The sequence below is a fragment of the Chlamydotis macqueenii genome, chromosome 2 (assembly GCF_036417535.1).
Source record: "Chlamydotis macqueenii isolate bChlMac1 chromosome 2, bChlMac1.mat, whole genome shotgun sequence".
In the NCBI taxonomy this organism is placed as follows: Eukaryota; Metazoa; Chordata; class Aves; order Otidiformes; family Otididae; genus Chlamydotis; species Chlamydotis macqueenii.
Genome location: NC_141557.1, coordinates 54,520,275 through 54,544,242, shown reverse-complemented (window position 1 = coordinate 54,544,242; position 23,968 = coordinate 54,520,275). Strand labels below are relative to the sequence as shown.

General features: G+C 38.2%; 1 protein-coding gene across 2 annotated transcripts in view; it reads left to right on the top strand.

Moving 5' to 3' along the window:
• The first annotated feature begins 3,088 nt into the window (after window positions 1-3,088).
• The window catches only part of VPS41 (VPS41 subunit of HOPS complex), a 111,379-nt gene continuing 90,499 nt past the window's right edge, over window positions 3,089-23,968 (top strand). Inside the window, exons 1-3 of one of the 2 annotated variants that reach the window (XM_086743023.1) lie at window positions 3,089-3,130; window positions 7,174-7,212; window positions 23,074-23,181. In XM_086743023.1, the coding sequence (XP_086599149.1) occupies window positions 3,110-3,130; window positions 7,174-7,212; window positions 23,074-23,181 (168 nt within the window). In that variant the 5' untranslated portion in view covers window positions 3,089-3,109. Of the gene's footprint in view, window positions 3,131-6,593; window positions 6,613-7,173; window positions 7,213-23,073; window positions 23,182-23,968 lie in introns of those variants that run through there. The other variant, XM_086743022.1, reaches the window with a different exon arrangement.

Below are 23,968 nucleotides of genomic sequence, written 5' to 3'. Positions count from 1 at the left end.
AGTATTTGGAATCTGAATGTTGGTCAAGGTCCAAGTTTCAATGATAATTCTGATTTCTGTGGCAAAAGATAAATCAGAAACTCCTGACAGACTTGAATTTTAGAAAGCTGGATGGGGATGTCAGCATCCTGTTGGAAGCGCCCTGCAGAATTCCTGTCAACTGGAAGCTCTGCATTAAAGTAGGCACTATGAACACTAGAAGCATCATGGTGTGGCTAAAATCTTTATTTAAAAAGACTTATGAAGAGTGTTACTTTTAGTGAATCAAATTAAAACTAAACTATAAGGTACAGCCAGCCTATCACTTGACATAGATCTGAGCCAAAATGCTCTACCTAAACTTCAAAGACTTCATAATCTCACCAGGGATCCCAAATCTCTCCCACTTGCACAACTAACTTAACCCAAACTTCAGATCTAGATGCTGGCAGATAGTAAGAGAGAATTATTTTTAAGGTTAGGACAGAACATTCACTTCCTTTAGGCAATGCTATATTTACCACTTATTACAAACTATGCTTAAGCTTTTTATCTCCAAAGGTTGATGGGGATGTTCCCAGGCCCAAGTCTGTAGGATGCTGAGTGCTTTGCAGGAGGTGCTGAAAGATTGACATCATTGCTTCCTCATGGCTTTCAGCACTTTTCGAGGGTGGGTGTGGGAGGGGTAGCAGAATCAGATGCCAACATCTAAAATTTTCCTGACACAATAAAAACCTGAAATCATGGCAGATTTAACTGATACCTTAAGTTTAAACAAGAAAAAAACCTACTTTTGCACGTCTCTGCCAGAAATAAGTAGCACACTGTAAATAAATCACATAGTTTATACCAGTTATTCTATGTGCAATGAAAATAAGAACAGCTGTTCCTTGACTGCTCTGTTTGTAACAAATGTGGCCTGTTAGCTGTTATAATGGCAAAGTTTACAAGATCTGCCATCCTTTCCCTTACACTCAGTTTTTCTTGGAATTTATAAAGTCAGTTATTAATGCTTGTTCCAGTTTAAAAGTGCCCAAAAATGTCTCTGTTGAGGAAAAAAAAAAAAAAAAAAAAGAAGAAAACCAACCTGGAAACCTATGCAGTCTTTTTCTCCTGAAAGTGGGGAAAAAAACGTATCGAGCAAAGTTTCCTTTCACTAGTTATACATAGTCTTCAAGTACCAGATAAGATATCTTGTGCATTACATATTACAGACAAATCCTGCCTCCATAGGCAGCAACAATATTTTTTTCATTGATTTGAACAGGTCTAAGATTCCAGAAGGCCAGAATGAGACTGGAATGAATTCTCTGGGTAAGTAACACAGATGTCAGCAAACATCTCTTACAGTCTCTTATATAAGTTTATGAAGTCTTATCTTGAAATCAGTTAAATTTCTTGCCAGCAAGGTTCTTCTGAGGACCACACTTGTCTGACACATGGTAATCTACTTCTCATTTCCAGCCTAAATGCACTGAAAATACCTGACACCTATTTGATGTCATACCTTTTGTTTTAATAGCTCTTTTTCCTCTTCAGCTCTTTTTTATTTCTAGACTGAAGAAGCCAAGGCTTTTTTTTTTTTCTTTCTTTCAGTCTTCTCCAATACAATAGATGTTAAATTTCTGTGATCCTTTTAATGGTCCTTTGCCCTCTTCCAGTTTGAATTAATCTTTTTTTTTTTTTTGAAGCAAAAGTGACTTGAAATTTTCTGTTATTTCTAGGTGAGGTCTCAACAATATTTTGTAGAATGGCAGCCAAACATCTCCTTCTCTGTAGATATCCCTCGGATTATATGGTCAGGATGACATTTACACACTCCTTTGCCATGGTACCCTGATAGTCCACAGAAACCTGGTAACAGACCAAAAAAGGAGGTTTACTTATATTGTGTCAGTTGCAAATGAAATGTATACATTATAATTACATTTTTATGTTCTTGTACTGACACTGTTTACTTTGATAGCTCGCTTACCTCAGCGTCAACCTCTGTGTAAATGTAAAGCACAGTTCTACCTCCTCTCAGTCAAAATTCTGGCTATTCATTTCTAAAGGTATGCAATGATGTACATGATTTTCATATCCAAGCTAATACTCTCTACAGCTAGCTTTCATTGTATGGCCTTATGGTCACCTGGCTCCGGTATAGTATTCTAAGATTTCTCTTTTATTGTCAAACTTGATGCGCACATTTTAAAATTCTTAGCTTTGATACCAAGTGTAGTACTGGGTAGCAACTGTAGCTCCACCTTAGATTTGGAATAGCTCCACTGACAAAACCTGAGTGATAAATAGTACTGCCTATTGCTTTTTAGCTTTGGTCATATTTTTAATGTATAAAAAAAAGTAATTTGGGTTCAAATGAAGTGTTCAGGCCTTCTTTTAAAGTTTTAAAAGAGAAAACACAGCAGCTCCTAGAATTGTAAAAAGATATTTAGGCTTTCTAAAATCCTTCTCCTGATGCTAAAGCATGCATGGGCAATTTCGATATTGACAAATTAAGTAAGAAGTACAGAGAGGATAGAAGCTGCTACACATCTCGCCATCACCAGAGGATCTAATGGAAACCAGAGCTGTGCTTGACCAAGTGGTGCTCAGATGGGCGCCAATAAATGGGCCTTATCCTGGAGAACTGGCTGTCCAGCATGCAACATGGCAGCGGCCATGGATCCGCCGCAAGCGGCTCTCAGCTTCAGCTACACCCAAACCACCGCTAACCAGAGGCCATCTCATCATTCGCCATGGTGGCTGCCTTCAATCTTATCACAACTGGGTGTACAAAGGTCTTCCTGATGGAATTGAAGGAATTCAGCTTAAAAAGGCACCTCGCCTGCAGTGAAGAAGGGCAGAAGGAAAACCTGACTGGGACATGTTGTGCCTGTTGGGCCCAGCCTTGCTTCTGCCCTTGGTGTAGGTTGCAGGGCAGCGCCACCATACCCAGAGCTGGGCAACAGCCACTCCACCTCCCAAAATAACCAACACAAAGAAGAAGGAGAAAGAAAAGGAAATTAAAAAAAAAAAAAAAAAAAAAAAAAAAGGAGGCGACGACACCTTCCGAAACTACATTTCCCAGGGTGCCTCCGCCCTCCCCGGCTTCCTGCCCCTCACATGACAGCTCGCCGGCCGCGCCATGGCGGAAGCCGAGGAGAAGGTAGAGGCCGTGAGGGCACTGCCCCGTCGGGGGGGGCGAGGAGCGAGGCGGCCCTTGGGAGCAGAGGGGCGAAAGGGCAGCGGGTGTGCGAGGGGGGAAGAGGGCGTCAGCCAGCCCTGCTGGCGGTGCCGGGGCGGAGGAGAGGAGAGGAGATGGAGGCGGCGGGGCGAGGCCTCCGCTCCCCCGCCGGCCTCTCGGGACTGCCCGCGGCTGCCTGTCCAGTGCTGTCTAAATAAACTGTTAGACGGGCAGGGGAGGCGGCGCAAGCCGTGAAGAGCTCTGCTAGGTAGCACCCGATGCAGGAACCCGGGGGCTGGGTAGGAGGGAGGGGTTTAGAAATGCGGCGGGCACTGCGGTAGAGCTGAGATGAAGGGGCTGGAGGGTCCCTCTGAAATGGTGGAGGAGCTGTCGTTGAGTGGTGCGGAAGACGTGAGCAAGTTCATCTCAACAGGGGAGTTTTCTTCTGAGACAAAATTTGAGGAGTTTGGTGCTTGTCACTCGTGGCTCTCTAAAATGAGTGTCGTCCTAAAGCTCTCCCTGACTAGACCACTCCTTCCCGAGGAAAAGATAAGAGCAGGAAGTGAAGTTCCCAGTCCTTTCAGATACTCTCTCAGTGCTTCTTTGCTGAACCAGGACTTGGACACACAGCCAAGCTGTGTGGTGTTTGTCTGTCTTGAATGCCTAAGGGTGGGAGAGTCTTAGAATTGCCTCAAGGGGATGGGCCTTAGGTGGAGACTGGTATCTGGTTTCCACCTTCCGTGCTGTCAGGGGTTTTGTTGGGAGGGGTTGGCTTCTTTGAGGAAGGCTTCATCCCCTGGTCTGGTGAGTTTTTAACTGTGGCGGTATTTGTAAGGGTTCTCAAAAGAAGACCAGCTCTGGCAAGTCTCCTTCTCTAGTAATGTAAGACATTAAAACAGCCTGTGTTTTGTTCTATTTGGAGTATGGTAGGAAAGTTACCTTATTCTTTTTTATCTATATCCTGTAGGGAATATGCACACCCTTACTGAAAGGGATGTGTATGTTGTGTGCATAGGTTTCTTTGAAACCCATGTTTCATGGTTTTCCCCTCCCAGCAGCTTTAAGTTGTAGGCCTAAACATACAATGGATGGTGTCCGATGTTTGTAAAGGCGGGGAAAGGAAAACCCTATATCCATCATGTTGGAAAGCCAGATTAAGAATTTATGAAAGAAATTATGTTGGATTTTTCAAGTGAGAGGTTATAATGGTAAGAAATTACTTTGCATTTCTGTGGTTTCCTCATCCATGTTACCTTTCTCCGTTCTTAGGCTACTTGAGCAGCAGCATTTGCCAGCTGGCTGAAGCGTACTGCTGATTTTTCCCTAGAATCTGAGACCTACCAATGACAGCTATTGCTACATGTTTTGGAGTTCTGGTCGTCTGCAAATCCCTGTTGAGGGAGTTCCTTTTCACAGTTACAAGGCCACTAAAAAGTAGAAGTAGGGGATAATCCTCTCCATTCATGCATTTGGAGGGAGGGGAGAGGAAGCTAACAGAAACCCCAGGGCAGTCATAACTGCAGTTTATTCTTCCAGTTTGCCTATGTGAGTAGGAGAACTCAGGCAAAAAGCTTTTGATAGTAAATTGCTAATGAAGTGAGTTGGTGGGTAAGAGTCATTTTCAAGCACGTTCAGCTAAGTCCTTGTCAGGGAACAAATACAGTTTCTGCATTTCTTTCCTAACCCAAGACTTCATCTGAATTTTTGCACATTATTTTCTGTCTTTAAACATAAAGGCCATGAAGTATTTGCCTGAATTTTTATGCTGTTTATGAAATTTAGTAGTTGCAGTGGCTTGTGGACCCTGTAGGGATACCAGAGTAAATATCCTAAATCAAAACAGAATAATACTTTATTGATTCACACAGATGGATTATTTGAATCAACTTCTGGTGTGCTCTGATTGTGTAGGACAATGTTTTCCAAGGATGTGCCTATACATAACAGCTTGCAACTCAGTTTAATCTTTGTTAAGTGACTCAGGTGAATGTGAGGATCAGCTGCTGTAACAGCAAATGGGCTATTACTCCACTCTGCACGTGTGTGAGTCTGTCTCCATGTTGTTAGGTAGTGAGCTCATCCTGAAAACTGCCGTCACTGGCTTTCCCTACATTTGTGTTCTCCTGAATAGTCAAAGCAATTAGAACCGCCAAGGGAAAAAAATGTAAGTGGTGTAGCTGCATTAGGAAGTCTTGTGTACCCGCAAAAATGTTGCTTGCTGTAATTGCTTATTTTGTTTAGGAGAACATACTATTTTTTTTAAGAAATTCTCTGTTTTTTTACGAACTATGTGAATTGTATCAAAATGTTAGTGCTAATAGTTTTGCTTTGTTAAGGAGCTGAGTAGGCAACTCTTGGTATTCAGGAGAGAAAGGCGGTGTTTTTGTTAGGAATCTGGTGATACTGTGCATTGGACTTCGTGTGTTGCTCTACCTTGACCAATAGGCTGGCAGTGTTACACCACAGTATTTTAGTTCTGTCCTCATTTGGTTATTGTTAAGTAGAATTTAAGATAAATAAAGATTACATGTAACAAAATTGTTATTTCTTAAAAGGCAACTGCACCTTGCCAGTAGATACTGTGAGACTGACGGACGGTTAGTCGTAGTTGCAAAGTCAAATCTAAGGTTGAAAGGATGCCAGGATTTTACTCCCTCTTTGTCTTACCTCGACTCCCATGTTCTTTCTGCTTGCTAGTTCCCAACTCATGTAGCGAGTATAGACTACACAGATAACCCTTCTATGGGATGCGTGTTTTAGAGGTGGACCTGGCCGTAGCTTGTAAAGTGGAGGAAACAGGTGGCAGTAATCATGGTAACACCTTACACTGAGTTTCAAGTAGCAAGTAGTAATGCTGCTTTTCTTCTCCCCCATCTGTTGTGATGGCCACTATGGTCACTAAAGGTGAACCTCCACTAATGCAAAGGAGGCATTTGCATTTGTCTGGAGGTCACAATCAGTGCATTTTATAAACATGGGAAATAAATAACTGTGGTGGATTAGAAATGACACTGCTTGTCATTTAATTGTACATTACACTTTTTCCTTTTCCGTTTCTCTTTAAACTGTTGGTAACTGTCTCTTTTTTTTTTTCTTTTTTTTTTTTCTTTTTTTTTTTTTTCCCCTCCCTTCTCTGGTGAAATTCTGTACCTATTTATCTTACTGTCCAAATACTACTTCATCAGATTTGAAATGCTGCCCCCTCTCTTGCTTGTTCTTTGTTTCTATCATATTTTGTGGTTAAAATGCTTACATTCAGTGTCAGCGTATTAGTTGTAGCCTTTTATTGCTATTGATAACGATAAATACGTTAAGTAAATCTTCATTTTGCTGACCTCTTTGAGGAGGCGTTGCATCAGCAGATTTTCTCAGTGGACAGGTGAGAGATTAGCAGGAGTTGACTTACAAAATTTTTTTGTAGGATGGTGAAAATCATTGTCTTGCTGAAGAGAGATATTTTAAAGGTACAGTTGCTTCAACAGCAAGAGAAAGCCGTATGGCTTGCAGTGACATGGGATGGGAAGAACAAAGTAATTAAATGCTTTATTTCTATGGAAAATGGTTTGAAATTATTTAAGTGAATGGAGTTAACATTATTTAAGTTAATGTAATAAACCTATTAACAGTTAGATAGTTGAATACCAAAGCTAGTTTGTGGATAACTTGAGAATGCTCTTCTGCATTGCAAGTCAAGACATGGGCAGTTGCTTTGCAAAACTTGCTGCCGCTTCTGGAAGGAGTGAAGCTTTCACAGGGACAGATTCTCAGATGATCCAATCTCTCTCTTTTTTAGGATAACTGACAACAATATCAGAGTCAACTGGTGCCACTGAGTGTCAGTGTGGCACTGGATTGCAAGTGCAAGGACAAACTGGGTATAAATGGAAAGGATGGAAACTCTGAATTGCTTCCACTTTGTCTTCTGTTCCTTAATAACGTTTTAAGAAGTACTTTTAAAAAGGAGGTACTGCTCAGTTATATATGTACTTAGCTAATCTTCCTTCTGTTCTTTGTGTCATTTTCAGGAAACCAGGACTAATGAGGAATCAACAGATGAATCTGAAGTAAGCTTGCTTAAAGTGCTTCACACTTGAATCTGTGTCAGGGCTAGTTATTTGTCAGTATGGATGGAAAAATACTACCTTATTGATTGTTTTTAGAAGTTTTGCTGGTACTATGTAGCAAGGAATGTTAATCTGGGCTTAAATTATTAAAAAGGAGCTGTGAATTGCTATTAGAAGCTTCTTTATATTTAAAAAACCCCAACTATCACCCCATTATAATAAAAATAATTATTTTGAGAGACAAATTCTGTCTCTGGCATGCAGTTCTGTTTTGATCAAATGAAAATTTAATTGTCAGTATAATAATATATGTTGTAATACTACATTTAGTTAATTACAGTGTTTCTTGAATAACTTTATGGTCTAGATTTAATCATGTTCTGTAGAGTCTCTGTTCTTGAGATGACATTTTGTCAAAAATTGTCTCATGTCCTGGAGAGGTCTGCCTACTCTGGTGTAGGTGCTGGAAAAAGTGGACCAGGGTTAAGGAGAGAAACGGAACTACAGAGGATTCCAGAACTTGTCCCTGAACAGTAGTGTACCAACTCCAAACCTGCCCTCTCTCAATGAGAGATCTGAAAAGAGATACTTGACTTTAGTGTGGCCTAGGATGGCTATAGGAAGGAAGAAGTAAGGATGGTTCAACAGCTTAATTTGTGGCTGCCAGCAAGGACAGATGATACAGAGCCGGGTATTATCTTGACAGAGTGCTTGCATCCATTGTGTATCTAAATGAAAGCAGCTCCTAGACTTCCAAAACTTTAGTGGACTTGCTGTTAGGAAGATTTTCTGTTCTTTACGTAGGGACAAGTCTTCATGCTTGGGATCTGAGTTTAAGCACTAAGCATGCAGAAATCGTACTTTCCAAGTACAGTGAGTACTTTTTTGCCCAGTGTGGAACAGTTTCATTCTGGATGTTGTTTTGTGATGTAAAGTGTGCGTAGACAATGACTGGGCAAGGACTCGGTAGTTAGTGGAATAGTAATCTTCTCAAGAGTTGACATTCACGGGGTAGTGAATATAAACACTTGCCTGCTGACCTATGTTTTTTCTTTAAAGCCTGTTGCAAGTGATAATTTGTTTTAGTAGCCTTTTTAATGGCATTTCAATGTTTCAGCCCGTAGTAATTATTTATAGCAGAATTCATCATAAATGGATTGCCAGGTTGTCGGGATTTTCTTTGTTTTTACCTTAAGTAAAAATAGGCATCATGCAGCTTTCAGAAAATTGAAAGTTGTACAATTTCAGCAAGACCTTTTTTAAAGTTGATGTATATTTTTAATGTTAAAATTTCACAGGCATAGAGAAGTGAAAAGGAAGTTTTCATATTGAGAATGTAGATGCTGGATCTAAAGAACAAGCCAGTCATTCTAATGCATGTGAAAATGCTTTTCCTGAGTTATCTTTGAATAGTAAATCCAATCTGTAGTGTCTTTACACTACACAGGTAGCTGATGAAATGAGACTTTGAAACCATGTTTAGAAAGTACTTAAAGGATGTAATGAAGAATTTTCACAATCTTAGTGTTTACGTCACTTGTTAGACTATTTTTAAGGATCATTCACATAGAAACCAAGAATAGTGGTAGAAGCACAAAGTCTGAATGTTGTCTGTGCTTTCTTGAAGTATAGTCAGAGATGGGAGTGAACTGATGGCTTCGCTCTTAGCTCTTGGGATCATAAAATTGTGTGATTTTTTTTTTTTTTTTTTTTTTTTGGGTGGCTTGAAGTTTGAGTAGTTAGGAATGGATTTTATGGTGGCAATAGTAGAATCTGAGACTAGTCCTTGCAGCCTGTGTCCTGTTTTACCCATTAAAAATATAATATTTATGATGTGGACTTTGTAGACATCTTATCATCATACTAATAAAGATTTCTGCGTATACAATTGGTCTTGCACTTAATTTAATTTAAATTCTGCCATTAAATTGAAAATTATTACTGTTGGTTTCAGAGGGCACATGACACATATCCAAGTTATACTATAGAATTATTTTCTATTGTGGAGAAAGGTAATTTTAAAATTCCTGTTTCAGAGTGAATGATATCCCTATCTTAACTGGATGTGTAAACAAAATATGGAATTTTTTTCTGTATTTTTTTACACTACTGTGCCATTATCTTAGTGAAGAATTAAGCATACAGTAATTCCATTTTATGCAGCAACTCTCAGTATTATTCCTTTAGTAGCTTCTAGTAAATAAGATGCTAATTCTCACTTGCTACCTGTTTGGTTACTTTTGAATGACAGGCTCTTTAACTAATGCCAGGATGCTTACTTGCACAGACTTGGTGGTAGAATGTGGGAGTTTACAGAAATTGACTGTCTTGAATGTACATAAGCTAAGAGCCCTTCATTTTAAGTTTGATTCCAACTCTTGCTTCCCAAGAAATTGAGTTCCTAAGGCTGCTCAAGTGTTTAATACTTTCAGCTGTTTAAATCAAAATGTGTAAAATTCAATGTAGAAATGGTCCATATGTTCAGGTGTTAAGCAGACCTTTCAGTGCAGAGGTAGTGGTAGTTACTTGTGTCAGCACTTGTAGAAATATAATTGATCTTCCCTGGTAACGACAATACAACTTACACTTTCATTTCATATCCTTATCTATGGGGTATTAAAAACTTTTTCTTGTCCCATAGACAGACTGCTATGCATTATACCATGATATGGTGAGGAAGCAGTATATCTAACATAGTCTTTTAATTCTTAAGAGAAAAACCTACTTGGTTTGCTAAGTAATTTTACTGCAGTCTTGAAACACAATTTTGTTTTTGTATCTTCTGGTTTTGGGGTTTTTTTGGGTTTGTTTTTTTAATTCTGCTTGAGAAGTACCCCAATCCTGTCTTATTATCAAATATGCTACATTTGGGGGTGAGCCTGAGCAGGTTGGTTTGGTTGAAAAATCCTCATATAGTGTTGTTTCATTGACTTATTTAATTTTATTTTACAACGTTTGAAGCCACATGTTTGGACTGTCACATTTGATGACATCTAAAAAACAGGCAACAATGTAATCTGACTTTTGACTGTTTGTAAACTGTGAAGGAAAGAAGTCTGCATAAATTATGTAGAATTTCTGAATTTCTGTTTTCAAATTAATTCTCCTCCTTGTAATGTGTCTGTTTCTGTGAAATCTTACTTTTCTCAGTTGAACTGTCTTCTGTCAGGCAAATACTTATATTTTGCCAGTTAATTAGCAAAAGATAACGCTAATAAATGTATAAGTAAATAGTTAAGCTTTCTTCAGTAGCAGTGCAATGTAGTGGTAAGGTGAGATGCACAATGGTATTTTTTGCATTTAAGTTGATATGGCTGCTCAGCTTATAATTTTGTCTTTAAAGTTTTACTTTAAATGACAGAATCTTGTTATATTGCATAATGGACTGTTGTGGAGTGATATAACAGATTTTTATTTTAATTTAAAACAAGTGGTCTTATTTAATTTAAAACAAGGAATAATTAGAGTACGGTAACACACAAAACAGCATGTATTGTGAAATGTACCCATGAATAACTTGCGTTCTGTGACGAGAGGAACTGTTTTTGTTCTTAATTCAAAAGAAATCTTACTGAAGAGCCAACTTGAGTCTTCCTGAACCTCCATGCTGCTTTGCACTCTGTTGTTCTAGAGTGTGTTTATTTACAGTGTGTTGTAGTTGCACAGTATGGCAGAGCCACCATTCATTATGTTACACTATGAAATCTTCTGAGGTCAGGTGAAAGTTATTTTTGTTTTCACTCTGTATGCGGTGCACAAAACATTCCCATTGAGACTTAATTTGTACTGATAAAAGCATTTATTGCACCCTGGAAAATTGCTGATATGCATAAATTAGTGACAGTTATTTCAGGTAACTTGCACGTAGCAGAAAAATGTTTGGAACCGTGCCTCGGGGTCCCAGGACCTACATCTTCTGTCTCATCCTCAGACTGCGTACAGGTTACTTATGTTCAGACCTCATGTACAGGTTAATTATGCTCGGCCTCTTTCTTGCCTGCATGTCCCTCTCTCCCTGTATGAAATGGAGCTGTAGTTTCCAACATCTGAGGCATAAAGAGAGGGTTTCAAACCCCATTTGTGAGTGTGAGATACTGATAAAATCACGATGTGTCAAGAACCAGAACCTACCTACTTGATGAGAGAGAGAATCAAATCTAAGTTACCATCCTGGAGTTTGGTTGGTTACTTGTTAAAGTTTCTTCTCCTTTCTAATTTACTGCTGGGGCTGTGAGTACGTTGTCCCGGTCCAGTACGTATCTTCTTTACAGGGAGCACCTTTTCAGGAACAAGTGTCACAGGAATCATAAAATGAGTGCTATGTCCCATTAAATGATCCTGTGGTTATGTATGGAGTTTCACTGGGGTTTTTTGTAGGTGCTGCACTACAGGGTGAGTTCTTTTTTTGTATTGTTGACCTGTTAAAGGAAATCACACACACGAAAAAGGCAGGTGGATGGAGATGTTCATTTTCTGGAAAAAAAGTTATTAAATCATTAATGGCTTTTAGGAAGTTGCATTAATGTGTGCATTGCTATTTTATTTTTTACAAGGTACTTGTGTGTGTTAATCATCAGTGTTGCATGTGTTTCCATTCTAGTACTTCCATTTTGATATCACCTGGTCTTGATTTTTTTTTTTGGCCTGTTTTCTGATCTTTGATCACTGGTACCCTGTGAAAGCGATATGTTTGTTCATTTAGTTTACTATTTTATTTATTTAAACACTATATTAATAAATTTCACAAGAGTTTGTAGAGAGGGAAGTGTAGAAATTCTTGGTTAACCCAGTACTCCAACAATTTATGGTGGTTTAGAAATATCCCTCACTGGTACACTTACACCACTGAAATTGATAGTGGTTTTGTTCTTTATGGTTTTGAAAACCGATCAGAGCAGGAACACAGTTAGGAAGCATGTAAGCCTTAAAAGGAGGCAACTAAAAAGCCTTTATGTTTTCTTTTCCTTTTCAGTACATTCCAGATCTTAGTCTTGTAGTTTGGGTCTGGATTAGGTCAAAGCAATTAAATAATTTCAACTAAATAAAGCATCTGGTAAAAAAGGCTTCTTGTCATACTCCGTTTTCATCAACATGTTCTCTTAACGTAGAGTGTGGAGCATTGAACTGGAAGAGGTGAGCTCTTCTGTGGCTAGTGGCTTTTGAAGAGGCATCACCATTGCAACAGAAAAATGAATGGTTGAAAAATAGGTTTGGCTACCATACCTGAGTTTTTTGACTCCTGTGTGACCTTTGCCAAAGTACTTATTTTTGTCATGCCTCTTCTCCTTATTATTGGATAGCTTTACAGTAGGATGCCATGTTTCTTTTCCAGTTATTTTAAAAATACAAAATGGGAGAAAAATGCTCAAAAAGCATATTGTTTCACATACCTGAGCCATGTGAAGAGAGATTGCTTCTCCCTGCATGACTTTAAGTGAAATTGGCCTTTTAAATGGGGAGAATGGAAGGAAAAGAAATATAAATTCCAAATAGAAAGTTCTCCTCCTTATTAATGAGAAAATGTGTCATGCAAATAATTTATCAATTTGAGTCAGTAGGATGAGCACAGTAAATTATTTATTGAAGTTTAAATGGAATCTTTTCATACATTAATTTGAAAAACAAGTTTGCAGTGACTAGTAACTAACATTATAATATACATCGTTAGAGGATTGACTTGCAGGAAAAATTCATTATTGCTATGTTCTTTTAATATCTTCTGGTTTTGAGTGAAAATTAGATACTTTATTTAATGAGCTATTAATATTAACCAGAAGTTCCTGTTCTATCTATGTATTATGGAATACATAAAAAGTAAAAGTGCTGCTGTGCATGCTACCTAAATTAAATGCGATTGCAAAGCTAGTGTGTTAGCAGAGTATGCAGATGTGGCTTTTCCAAAATACTAAATGTGTTTGTCTGGGTAGACTAACACTCTGGGCTAGAAAAAAGGAAAGTAGGGGGGAAATTAATCTATTTACCATGTAGCTCTTCCACTGTGGTGAGCGGGTGAACTTTAAAAACTACCCTTCCCAAAACTGCACTGTAGGGTTTTCATATGCAGTACATCACAAGGTGGCAACTGGGCTGCTTGAGTAGTGTTCACAGGGGAAACAAATGTTTGCCCAAGTTCCTTACTCAGCAAAAGGAAAATACAAGTAGAAATGTGTCGTTTCATTGAGATTTGAACTGTGTTTGGATTTTTCACTGTTGGAATTGAATTTGGACACTGAAGATAAAACAGCCTATCCTGTGCTGCCTCTGTATGGTGCACTTGATGGGGATGGACTGATCCCGTGCTTTTGAACACTGAAGTGGGTTTGAAAGTTTTCAGCTGTTCTTTGCCATGCACAAAACTGCCAATAAAATAAAACAAATTGATGGGAGTTGAAATGAAACCAAATTATACTACATGGACTTTTTACTCCTTTTTTTTTTTCAACATACTGTTTATGATGGTTGCTCACGTACAGTATGTCGTTTGTGTGTTACTTCTGCTTCTCAGCTTGCCTGGTGCTCAGGTACTTCAAACCTGTAGGAGTGAATCTTTGGTTGGTGTTCTGCAAATGCAGTGTGACATTCTGTATACCACAACAGTTTTGTGAAGAAATAAAATGCTCTCCGCTTTGCCTTTCATCTGTGTGTCAGATGACACACTGTGAATGCAGCCCATCTTGATACATATTCACAGGCAGCCGTATCATCTTAATTCCTTGCTTCTGGTGTATATCTGCATTTTCCCAAAGAGGTCAAGGTATTAAATAAATCCCCGCGGAAAATGCATGGGGAGAACAGAAAACCACTGTGTGAAATTCTGCCATCCTAATCCATATTTGCCAATTTTACAGCCAGATACTGGGAAGGTATTGGTGATTTCCCTTATGAGGAATCATAAAGGAACTAGGTGGGAGGTTATTCACTTCCTTCTCAAGCTACCATTACTGTCTTTTCACCCTAGGATTAGGGGAAAATATTTTTAGCAGCATAAGTCACAAATATGTTTTCATGGTTTAGAAATTTCAGTCTTCATGCTGTACCTGGTCTTGTGTAGCAATAGTTGCAGAATGGAAACTAATTCTCATACAGGATGGAAGCTTGAATAGGTTTTTATTCTTTATTCCAAATGATTGTAACATTTATTCCAAACTATATTAATTGTCAGAAAACCTGTGTTTTTATAGGGTTCAAAATACAGCAGGCTGTGTGCTTTCTCACTGTCCTGCAAGTGTTCTACAAAACTGGAGTAAATAATCAGGTCTGTTACAAAGATAATGATGTGTCCTCCATGCCCATCTCAGTAATTCATGTCTTTGTTGAAGTTACTACCCAGCTTGTCACTTGAGATCATTAATTTTGTAATAATACTCTTTTTTTTATAGGAAACTGGGGGATTTTTTTTTCTTCCTCCAAATGTTGGCTAAGCAGGCTAAGAAACAAGAACATGAATGTTTCTACCTTTTATTCACTATTGCTTTACCTGCTTTTGAAGCTGTGACTTCAAGATGAAATGTTCTTTGCTATTCTCATTGTTAAACCAACAAATTTATTTTTTCTCCCTTATTAAAATTTTCTTGAACAAGGAACAAACTTCTTAATGTGAAAATAACGGAGGAAAAGAAGTTTGTGTTCTCTCAGTAAGTTTTAGTCTCCAGAGGGGTCTGGTAAACTGCTCAATATTTAAATTCAGCACAGTAAATAAAGCAACTACTTGCAATAAAATTGTGTTCCAATTTGTGCACTACCTGGCAAACTGGGCTTTTGAAGGTTGAAGGCTTTCGTCTGAGTTTTTCTTGGCATCCCTTTACTGTTAGAGATTTGATTGCACTGAGAGAAATTGAGTCAGGATCCTAATCCTGAAAATAGCATAGGTAGTCCCTTTATCATTCAGACAGGAACAGAAGTCTAGAAGCTGTATCCTATGGATGGGGAAACAGTAATGATGAAGCTGCACTTTGCAATAGTTATGTATTCTTCTACTCTAATTCTCCTTGTTCGTTCTGTCAGTTGTTTCTTCAGTACAAGTGGTTATATGTCCTTGATAGGACAAGTGGACATCAAGAAAAATTTTTTTTACAGTGAGGATGGTGAAGCACTGGAAGGGGTTACCTAGAGAGGTGGTGGATGCCCCATCCTTGGAAGCATTCAAGGCCAGGTTGCAGGGGACTCTGAGCAACCTGATCTGGTTGGAGATGTCCCTGCTTCTTGCAGGGGCGTTGGACTAGCTGACCTTTAAAGGTCCCTTCCAACCAAAACCATTCTATGATTCTGTATCTCCCTGAACAGAGGAGGTCGGAACACTTTCTTCTGTTTTGGTTTTGGATTTACTTTCGTTTTCTGTTAAAAGAAGGCAGGGTAAGACCTATGAATGGGCAGCAGGGAAAGTGTGGTGTTGGCATCATTTTAGAATGTGGGAAACTTTTTAAAAAGCAAATATGGCCAGATCTACTTGAAGATCTTTAATATGTGACTTTGAGGTATTATCTTTTTAGGACTGAATGAACTTCTAAATCACACTTTGTTTTTTGTACTTCTTGATTATACAAAGTAACATTCTACTACTGTTTTTACAATAATGAAAACAATCTTTTTGTGGTGAATTTCCAGCTATTTTTATCAGAAATGATGATTTTCTTTAAATAGAACTGGAACCTAAACAGTGTTTTTGAGAAGAAACCTGAGCTGGGCTATGAGTTTTTCTCACCACCATGTCCGAAGATGTGGCAATATGTTGTCCTGTGGCCAGTTTCCTTCAAAAATGTCAGTGTCTGAGGCAAATACTGAGGAAGCCAGATTTTATAATGGAATAAGTTTGACTTCTAAAACTTTCCAAAGGCAAACCTGCTTCCTTCCACCATTTCTGACCAGAATTAGTCAACATCTTCAAATAAGGTGAACTTCAAGTAGTGGTGAGGAAGAACAAGAAGCTGCAGGCATACATGCTCGATGCAGCACATGTTAATAGTAGGTCAGGTTACTTGAAGTTGCTATAAGGAACATGTTTGCTTTTGGGGTAGGGGGAAGTGGAAAAATTTCTAAAAAGACTCTTTGTTCGATCTCTTCTTATTTCAAATAGATGATACACCAATTCCCATTTAATATATGGAGTTCAAAGATTTTACTTCTCATCTTTAAAGTACAAGTGATAATCAGATGCCAGATGACGTAAGGCGAGAGTAGAATTTGTGAAGACTTGAGTGTTTTGTGACTGTTACATGGGAATATAACAAGGAAGAGGGGGAGAAGACCAATTTACCTCATCACAGTTATAATCATACTTAAATTATGAGCATGATAAGCCATTCAGTAGATAAAGATTAGAAGTTTTTCTTCATTTTCGTGTTCTCATGAAACAAAATAAACCAATTCACTGTTATTATGATATAATACAGGGACTTTAAAACATGATCTAGGATGGAAATTGAAGGGATCTCCAAACTGTATTGTGACATTATGGTGTTTCTTCCTTAAATCCATCAACAGATATTAGCAATTTGTTACAACGTGCCTTTTAGTGTTTTCTAAAACTGCTTTGAGAATATTAATCCTCCTGCATGTGTTATGCCATATGATGTTTACAGTTTTAGCAGCTTTTTCCTTAAATTTTTAATTAACTAGCTGTACTGCCATGTTTGGAAATGGTCAGTGTGTTTACTTGCATATGTGAACCCTGACTTAGTAAAATAAAATTGCTTTTTCCATCCATGTATTTGAAGAACATCTGTGCTGTTAAGGCATGGGAAGAGGTCATGGAACTGCAGGACGGTAATTGTCTGCATTTCTAAATAATCTTGTGCAGTGATCTTGCTCATTCTTTGTCCCCCTTTGTGTCTGTGAGGTGGTGCAGAATGTGCTGGTGGGATAACAGCCACATTCTTTATTTTTGCCTTAGATCCAAAGTTATTGCATTTGCTGAGCTGTTTGTGCTGGGTTTTGAAACAGCAGTTTCATGCCAGGCAGTAAGGAGTCATTAAAAACTGTACAGGGAAGCTGCTCTGCTATGAGGGCTGCCTGACTGGAAGTGAGCTTGCAAGTGAGGATGTGGTGACTGCTGTTCTGTGCTATGGAGTTTCCGGCAGGCACAGTGAAAGGTGCTGAAATTGAGATGGGATTCCATGCTGGGAGGGTTTGGTGAAGTCTTTAAGGTGAGTTAGGGTATCAGCAAAGGTCCATCTGAGGGTTGCCAGGGGACAAGGTAGAGCAGATTTGGAAAGGGGAGGGTGGTTAGAGACCAGCTAGGTTATATTTCCTCTTGCTTGTGAGGGTTCAGGACTCCACACGCTTATAAGTGTTACACTAGCAGCCAGCACCCTTAACCTGTTGGCTTTGAGTAGTTGGATTTGGGTTGTTGGATTGTAAGTGGGATTGACTAGCGCTCTGAAGACAAGCCACTTCCATCAACTTCCATCTGTAAAGCCACAAGTCCAGCGAAATGCAGCAGTATTTTAGGTTGGCTCTAGTACGTGTGATGGAGTTAAGAGAGAAAAAGCTTCAGATAACAACGTTTTTCCACTGAACTCTACACTACAGAAGCACATGTTGGGTTATTTTTTTTTAATGTTATTTTCCACCTCTTAAATATGTTGTCACAGAGGCATTGTCACTGTTGCCACATAGCTTGACCCTGGCCAGCGGTGGGTCCACCGTAGACCGGACCAGGTTCACCGGACAAAGAGGAAACTTCTAGCAGCTTCTCACAGAAGACAGTGTAGCCTCCCCCACTACGCAAAACCAGGAGAAGATATAATTTCCATTAAAAAAAATCAACTGTAGATTGTTATGCTTTGGATCACATCAAGACATTTTGGAAACAGCCTTGATTTGAGCTAGAAGATGATAGATGATCTTGATAACTGAGTTCTGCTGGGTATTTTGCTGTACTACTTGCTTTTGTATTTCTAGAAGAGAAGTATGTAATTTTCCATGGAGATTGCATTCTGGGACTTTTTATGGTTTTTATTTGTTGCTGAATTTCTGTAATAAGTGAAAATACCCTCAGCAAAGCACTAAGGATGTGCTTACTCATTTTTGCGTAACTGAGAATGTTCTGCAAACTTTTATTTTAACCTGAAAATAGTTAGAGTTGATTTCTTTGATTCTACTTGAGATTTTCGCATAGTTTGTAAACTAATACTTTTGAAACTCTAACTGGTTTATTTTTTTTCTTCTGCATGATAATGATGACTGTTTAAATAAATAAAAACAAATGCAGGTTTATTGGTGTGTTCATGGGTTTCCAAAGACCTGGCCTGTATTAAATGTCAAGAAAAGTTGCTCTCACAAATTGCTAAGTAGCCTCTTCTCACTTTTTAGCAGTAAGATTGACGCTTTACATGTTTTCTTTTTTTTTTTTAATAAGAATTTAGAATGTGTCCTAACCGCTAACTCTTCAGATACACAGAGGAAGAGCACTTTTAATGGCCTTTAAGCTAGTTTAAAATTTTTCTTATAATCTCTGAAGTTGACATGAACTTGAAAGAAAGCATGAAACAAATTAAAATGCACTCTGGCGAGGTTTTTTGGTTGTGGTTTGTTTTTTTTTTTTTTTCCCCTTGTGGGGGCGGGAGGGGGTGATTGTTTTGTTGTTGGGGTTTTTTGGGTTTGGTTTTTTTTTTTTTTTTTTTTTTTTCTTCAAGACATAGTCTTTTCAGAAGGCCCGTGACACCAGAGCCTTGTTGCAGTAGGATGTTGCAGTAGCTCCTTTGTAATTGCTTGGGTGGTGGACCTCAGGTATCTTTTCTATTTGAGTTTAAATGCTTTGCAGAGTCAAAACTTGCAGGCATAAACAAGACTGGAATGGCCACCTATAGTAATTGGAATTCTAGCTGGAGCTGGACGAAAGAAGTGCAGCAAAGAGGAAGGGCACTTGCCTTATAATGTATGCACTGTTTATTTCCATAAAGGCTTTGAAAAACTTCAAGGGCAAATCGTGTGGGAAGGATGACACTTTGCTGTCAGTGCCTGTAAGATAATTAGAGTATCTGCAATCAGTAGAGCATGTAGTTCATCTGACAGACTGTCCTGTGGGCAGATCCTCTCCTGCAGGAGCAAATGTGGGCTAATGGAATAACTCTGGGAACTGCCCACAGGTTCCTTCTGGAAATTTTCTTTGCAAGGACTGATTTCAGAATTAATTTTTTTTTTATCGTAATTCCACCACGGTTGTTCCTGTAGGCAAAGCTGGGAAAGATGTGGCAGAATATCTGAAGAAGATTGCAAACCTGCATTCAGAAAGGCAGATGAGCATCCCTCACAGTGGCACTGGCCTTTTGAGAGCTTATTGTATGTTTGCAGCTTTCCTCAGTTTTGTAAATCTGCTCCAGAAGAAGAGTTGGTAACAAGTTTCAGACATACTAGGTGTTAGGTGTGGGAAGAGGAATTTCTTTTCAATTCAGGACTTCAGCAATGACAAATGGAAGAGCTCTTACTAGGAATGGATTTGTATTAGTCTTACTGGTTAATTTTCATTCAGTTGGAAATGTGCTTTCAATAGGAAATGTTTATGGATACTTACTCTTTACAGGTTCTTCACAGTGTATTTTTAGCAATAGGACTACTAGCTTCAACAGTTAAAGGCAAGTAGAAAACTAAGTGGAATATCACTTTCAAATTAGCATTCAAGTGGTTGAAAAATGGTCATTATTTTACAACACCGCAAAGGTAGCTAGCTTCCTCCTGTCAGCTCTTTGGATCTCCTTCCCTTTCAGAATTTAAGGCTGCCACATGTGGAGCGCTTTACACATTTTATGCAGTCTATATTTCTTCTTCTTGTAATACAGTTGTCAAGAATTTCAAAATTCTGTGTTGTTGGGTTTGTTTTGTGTTAGGTTTTTTTTTTTAGGCAGAAATTATGGAGGAAGTGTTAAGCAGTGCTACAAGAAGCAGTGCTATAACATTTATTTTCAAAAATTTAGAATCCTCTAGGATGGTTTAAAGGACTTCTCCTTAATTAAAAGTGCCATACACTTAGTAAAAATCCATGTTGAGAAATTGATTTTTTTTTTTCCTCTTCCCACCCCCCCCACCCCCCCCCCGCCTCCCCCCACTTAAAAAAGGAAAGCTGTGAGTTTTCTTATATGGGGTAAATGTCAGTCTGTTTATATCTTGGCTTTACTGCAAGTCAGGACTTGTACTGTTCCTCTAGGTTGTCATAGAAACGGAGCTAACTGTCATCTCAGCATAGGCTGCCAATGGTCTTATTTGTAGGTTTTCATGATTATTAAAATTTAACAAAAATTATTGATTTACTTTTTATTAACACTGGCTTGTGTTTACTTTAGAAGTTCAAATCACATAAAAGCTTTTCCTGATAGAAAAATACCTTTAAAATTACTAAATTCTGATACTCTGAATAAGAGATCATCAAATACAATTATATGAGGTAGAGTCTGAAGCAGTAGAGAAACCTTGCATTTTTGCAAATCACCTTTTTCATTTTGTTTTGTTTACAGCAAGGTCCCCTCCACCCCATTTCAATTCACCTTTTAGCTTGACTTTTACTTAACATAAAAGATACCTGTCAAGAAAGCGTGAAATGCGTACATGATTGTGCCTAATATTTGAAGTTTTCATTTTATTTACTTTTTTAGAAGCTTGACAGAATGCTTCGGTGCACTGACTTTTGAAAGTATATGGGTTTTTTGTATATGAATGTGCAGGAAAAATTACTTAGTTTTCACTCATAAATAAGACAGGCAAAACTTATTTACAATAACTTTATCTAATGGTCCATGGATGAATGCTTTTATGCAAACTACTCAAGAGACTAGAATTAACTTTTCACGTTGGTTGCACATTTGATGTCCAGACTCCAGCAACATGTGGGATCTTATAAAAACAAGATGACTGGAGTTCAGTTTTTACTTTTATGAATTTATTCAATGATTGCCTGTGCATTTCAAGTGTAATCTTTGCAAGCAGTGTATAAAATGCAGTAATGTATTAATTGCTGTAAAATGGATGCATACTTCCTTACACCCTTCTTCCATCACAGGTACGCTTTTTTCTTTGACATCACCTCTTCCATCTACCCTGTAGTCATTTATTAAGGATCTGTAGGCACAAGGAATTTGACTGATTTATATACAGCCCTGTAATTTGACATTGTCATTCTGTCTTATAACAACTTTGTTCAGTGTTAGATTTACTGAATAAAATTGTTTCTTGGTGGACATTTTGACACCTCACTTCAGACTGCTACGTCATGGACTGCTGACATCCCTATATTAATCTTGTTTGCATTCTGTCATAAAACTCTCAAATAACGTTTTAAAATGGCCTCTCTTTGCAGCATATTTATATAAACATGGGGCTAAATGTTGAATGTTTCCATAGGTCCATATGGCTTTAATGTGTTTTGTATGACGGTATGTCTATATTACTGTGTGTGATGGTAACAGGCATGGTAAATGGCTATAATATTTAACTCAGGAAAGACTGGCTTTAGTACTCCAGAGGCAGTTTAAACAAAAAGTCTGTCTTCCAAATTTATTTTTCACCTCATTAGCTACAAGAAAATGTTGCACGAATATAGCTGTTCTGCTGTAGACGGGCACCGTGCATTTTTATTTTGCGTTCCAGGGATTGGAAAGCAGTGGTTGGTGGGAAGTAAAGGCGCTCCTTTTACTACTGCACTGGTGTGTCCTTGTTGCTTAAGAATGAAAGATATGTTTTATGTGGAAAACACGCTCAACATTGATGTGTTTATGAGAACTAATAGTGAGGGTATGGCAGGTGTACTGTTTCCCAGTGAGAACCAAGGGATACATGTGGGATATGGGTTTGTGTATGTCTATGCATGTGGAGTATTAGCTGAGGCTTACTGAAGTGTATGAAATCTCTTTCAGGCATTGTACTTCAGTACATAGGCACAGATAGGTGCCTATGACCAGAGAGCTATTTTGCACCTTGGATTTTCTTTTCCTAAGAGATAAACGTGTTGGGTGTTCTTTGAGCAGTTAATTTTCTGCTTGTGTATTTTTATCTTGATCTCCTTCCTCTTCAGTCTGTGCCACTTGATGCATCATCTTTCTTTGCATCTAAGTAGTGATTGAGTGATAATACCTAACATGCTTGAAAAGAGAAATAGAGGAAAGCTTTGCTGTTTACCGGGAAAAGTTACTAACGTGCAGATGATGTAGGTGGTCCACAGAAATATGCTGTGTCCGGATCCTTTTCCCAGACAGTTGGGCAACAACATATTTATACTCTTTTTTTTTTTTTTTTTTTTTTTCTTTTCTCCCCACCCCCCCTTTTTAAACATAAAACCATTGGTGCGTTTTATACAATTAACTTATTCCTAGTGGATTGCTTTTATTTTTGTTCACAGCATTTTGCCTCTATCCTTCCTACAGAGGTGCAGCATCTTGTAAAGGTCTTGAAGTTTATTGTAACTTGCATGCTTCAGCTTAGAGTTAATTGTGGCTACAGTGGCACACTTTATTTTATCATAATCCATTTTTCCATGTCCATCCCTTTCATATTTTTCTTCTAAATTGGGAATGACTAACTTTAAGTAACAAAGTACACATGCTCATATTTTCCTGCTTTTTAGATAATCAACTAAGTGCCTCTTACAGCTGAATTGATATGCTGCTGCACAGTCTTTGTTTGCACCCAGAACTTTGCACTAAAAAGAGAAATCAATAACAAAAAAGCACAACCCAAGACCCCTCCAATTATAAAAATGTGAAAGTTTGGCTTTTGTTTGTAATGGCTGTTGTTAAGAGATAGCAGAGATCCATCTTTGCCTGTTGCTGTGTGATAGTTTTGGGGTATGTTTTAATTTGTTTTTATCTAAAATAAACTTCTGATTGTGTTGGGTTTTTTTGTTCTCTTTTTTTCCTTACACTCAAAAATATTTAGGAAGATGAGAGTGAAGAAGAACCTAAGCTGAAGTATGAACGGCTTTCTAATGGAGTGACTGAAATTCTCCAGAAGGATGCAGCCAGCTGCATGACAGTGCATGAAAAGGTATTACATAACTTTGTGGCAGAGATAGAACTTCTGCTTGATTCTATATATTTAACTATGCTTATAATGCATCAGTGTATTCCTAGGAGGAAGTACTGCCAAATCTAGAGGTGCAGTGCAAGCCAACACTAATATAAGTAAAATTAATGGTAAACCTGTGTTGAGCAGTCCACAGTTTCTCAGTGAGAGAATGAGATGAGAATTCAAGGTGCAGTGATTTGTTAGATGGGATGTTTACATAAGCTACTTGGAAAATGCTCACTGGATTTTAATTCTGGACAGTATTATGAACTAGAATTGGGATACAGTCCCAACTTTCTTTCATTCAGAACGGAAATTGGCATATACTGTGCTTATTTGTACAGCCTGAATCACTGAAGACAGACTTGATCATGCTAGGGACTGGCTTAGCATATATTCAGATGTGGAAGACAGCTGAGTTTCTGTCAGTACAGTGTAGAAGAAAGTAATTATAGTGTTCCTTTTTAATTTGTTTGGTTTTTTTTCAAAGGGTGTCGTACTAACAATTCCGTGTTCCCCTTCCTTGATTCAGTATGTTAAAAACAGGGAGAGGGAGTGCACATGCTCTAATACTGGTAAGGTCTGAGACTACAAGAGGATGAAAGGGAGAAAGTGATGGGCAATGCAAAGTACAGAAATTTTACAAAGAATCATTCCTTTACTCTTACAAGGAAGAAACTTCATTTGTTTCTTTACTGATTTAAACAATTGGGTTTTTTATTTTCTGAGTTTTCTTCTCTTTTATAAATACTGAAGAATATTTTAA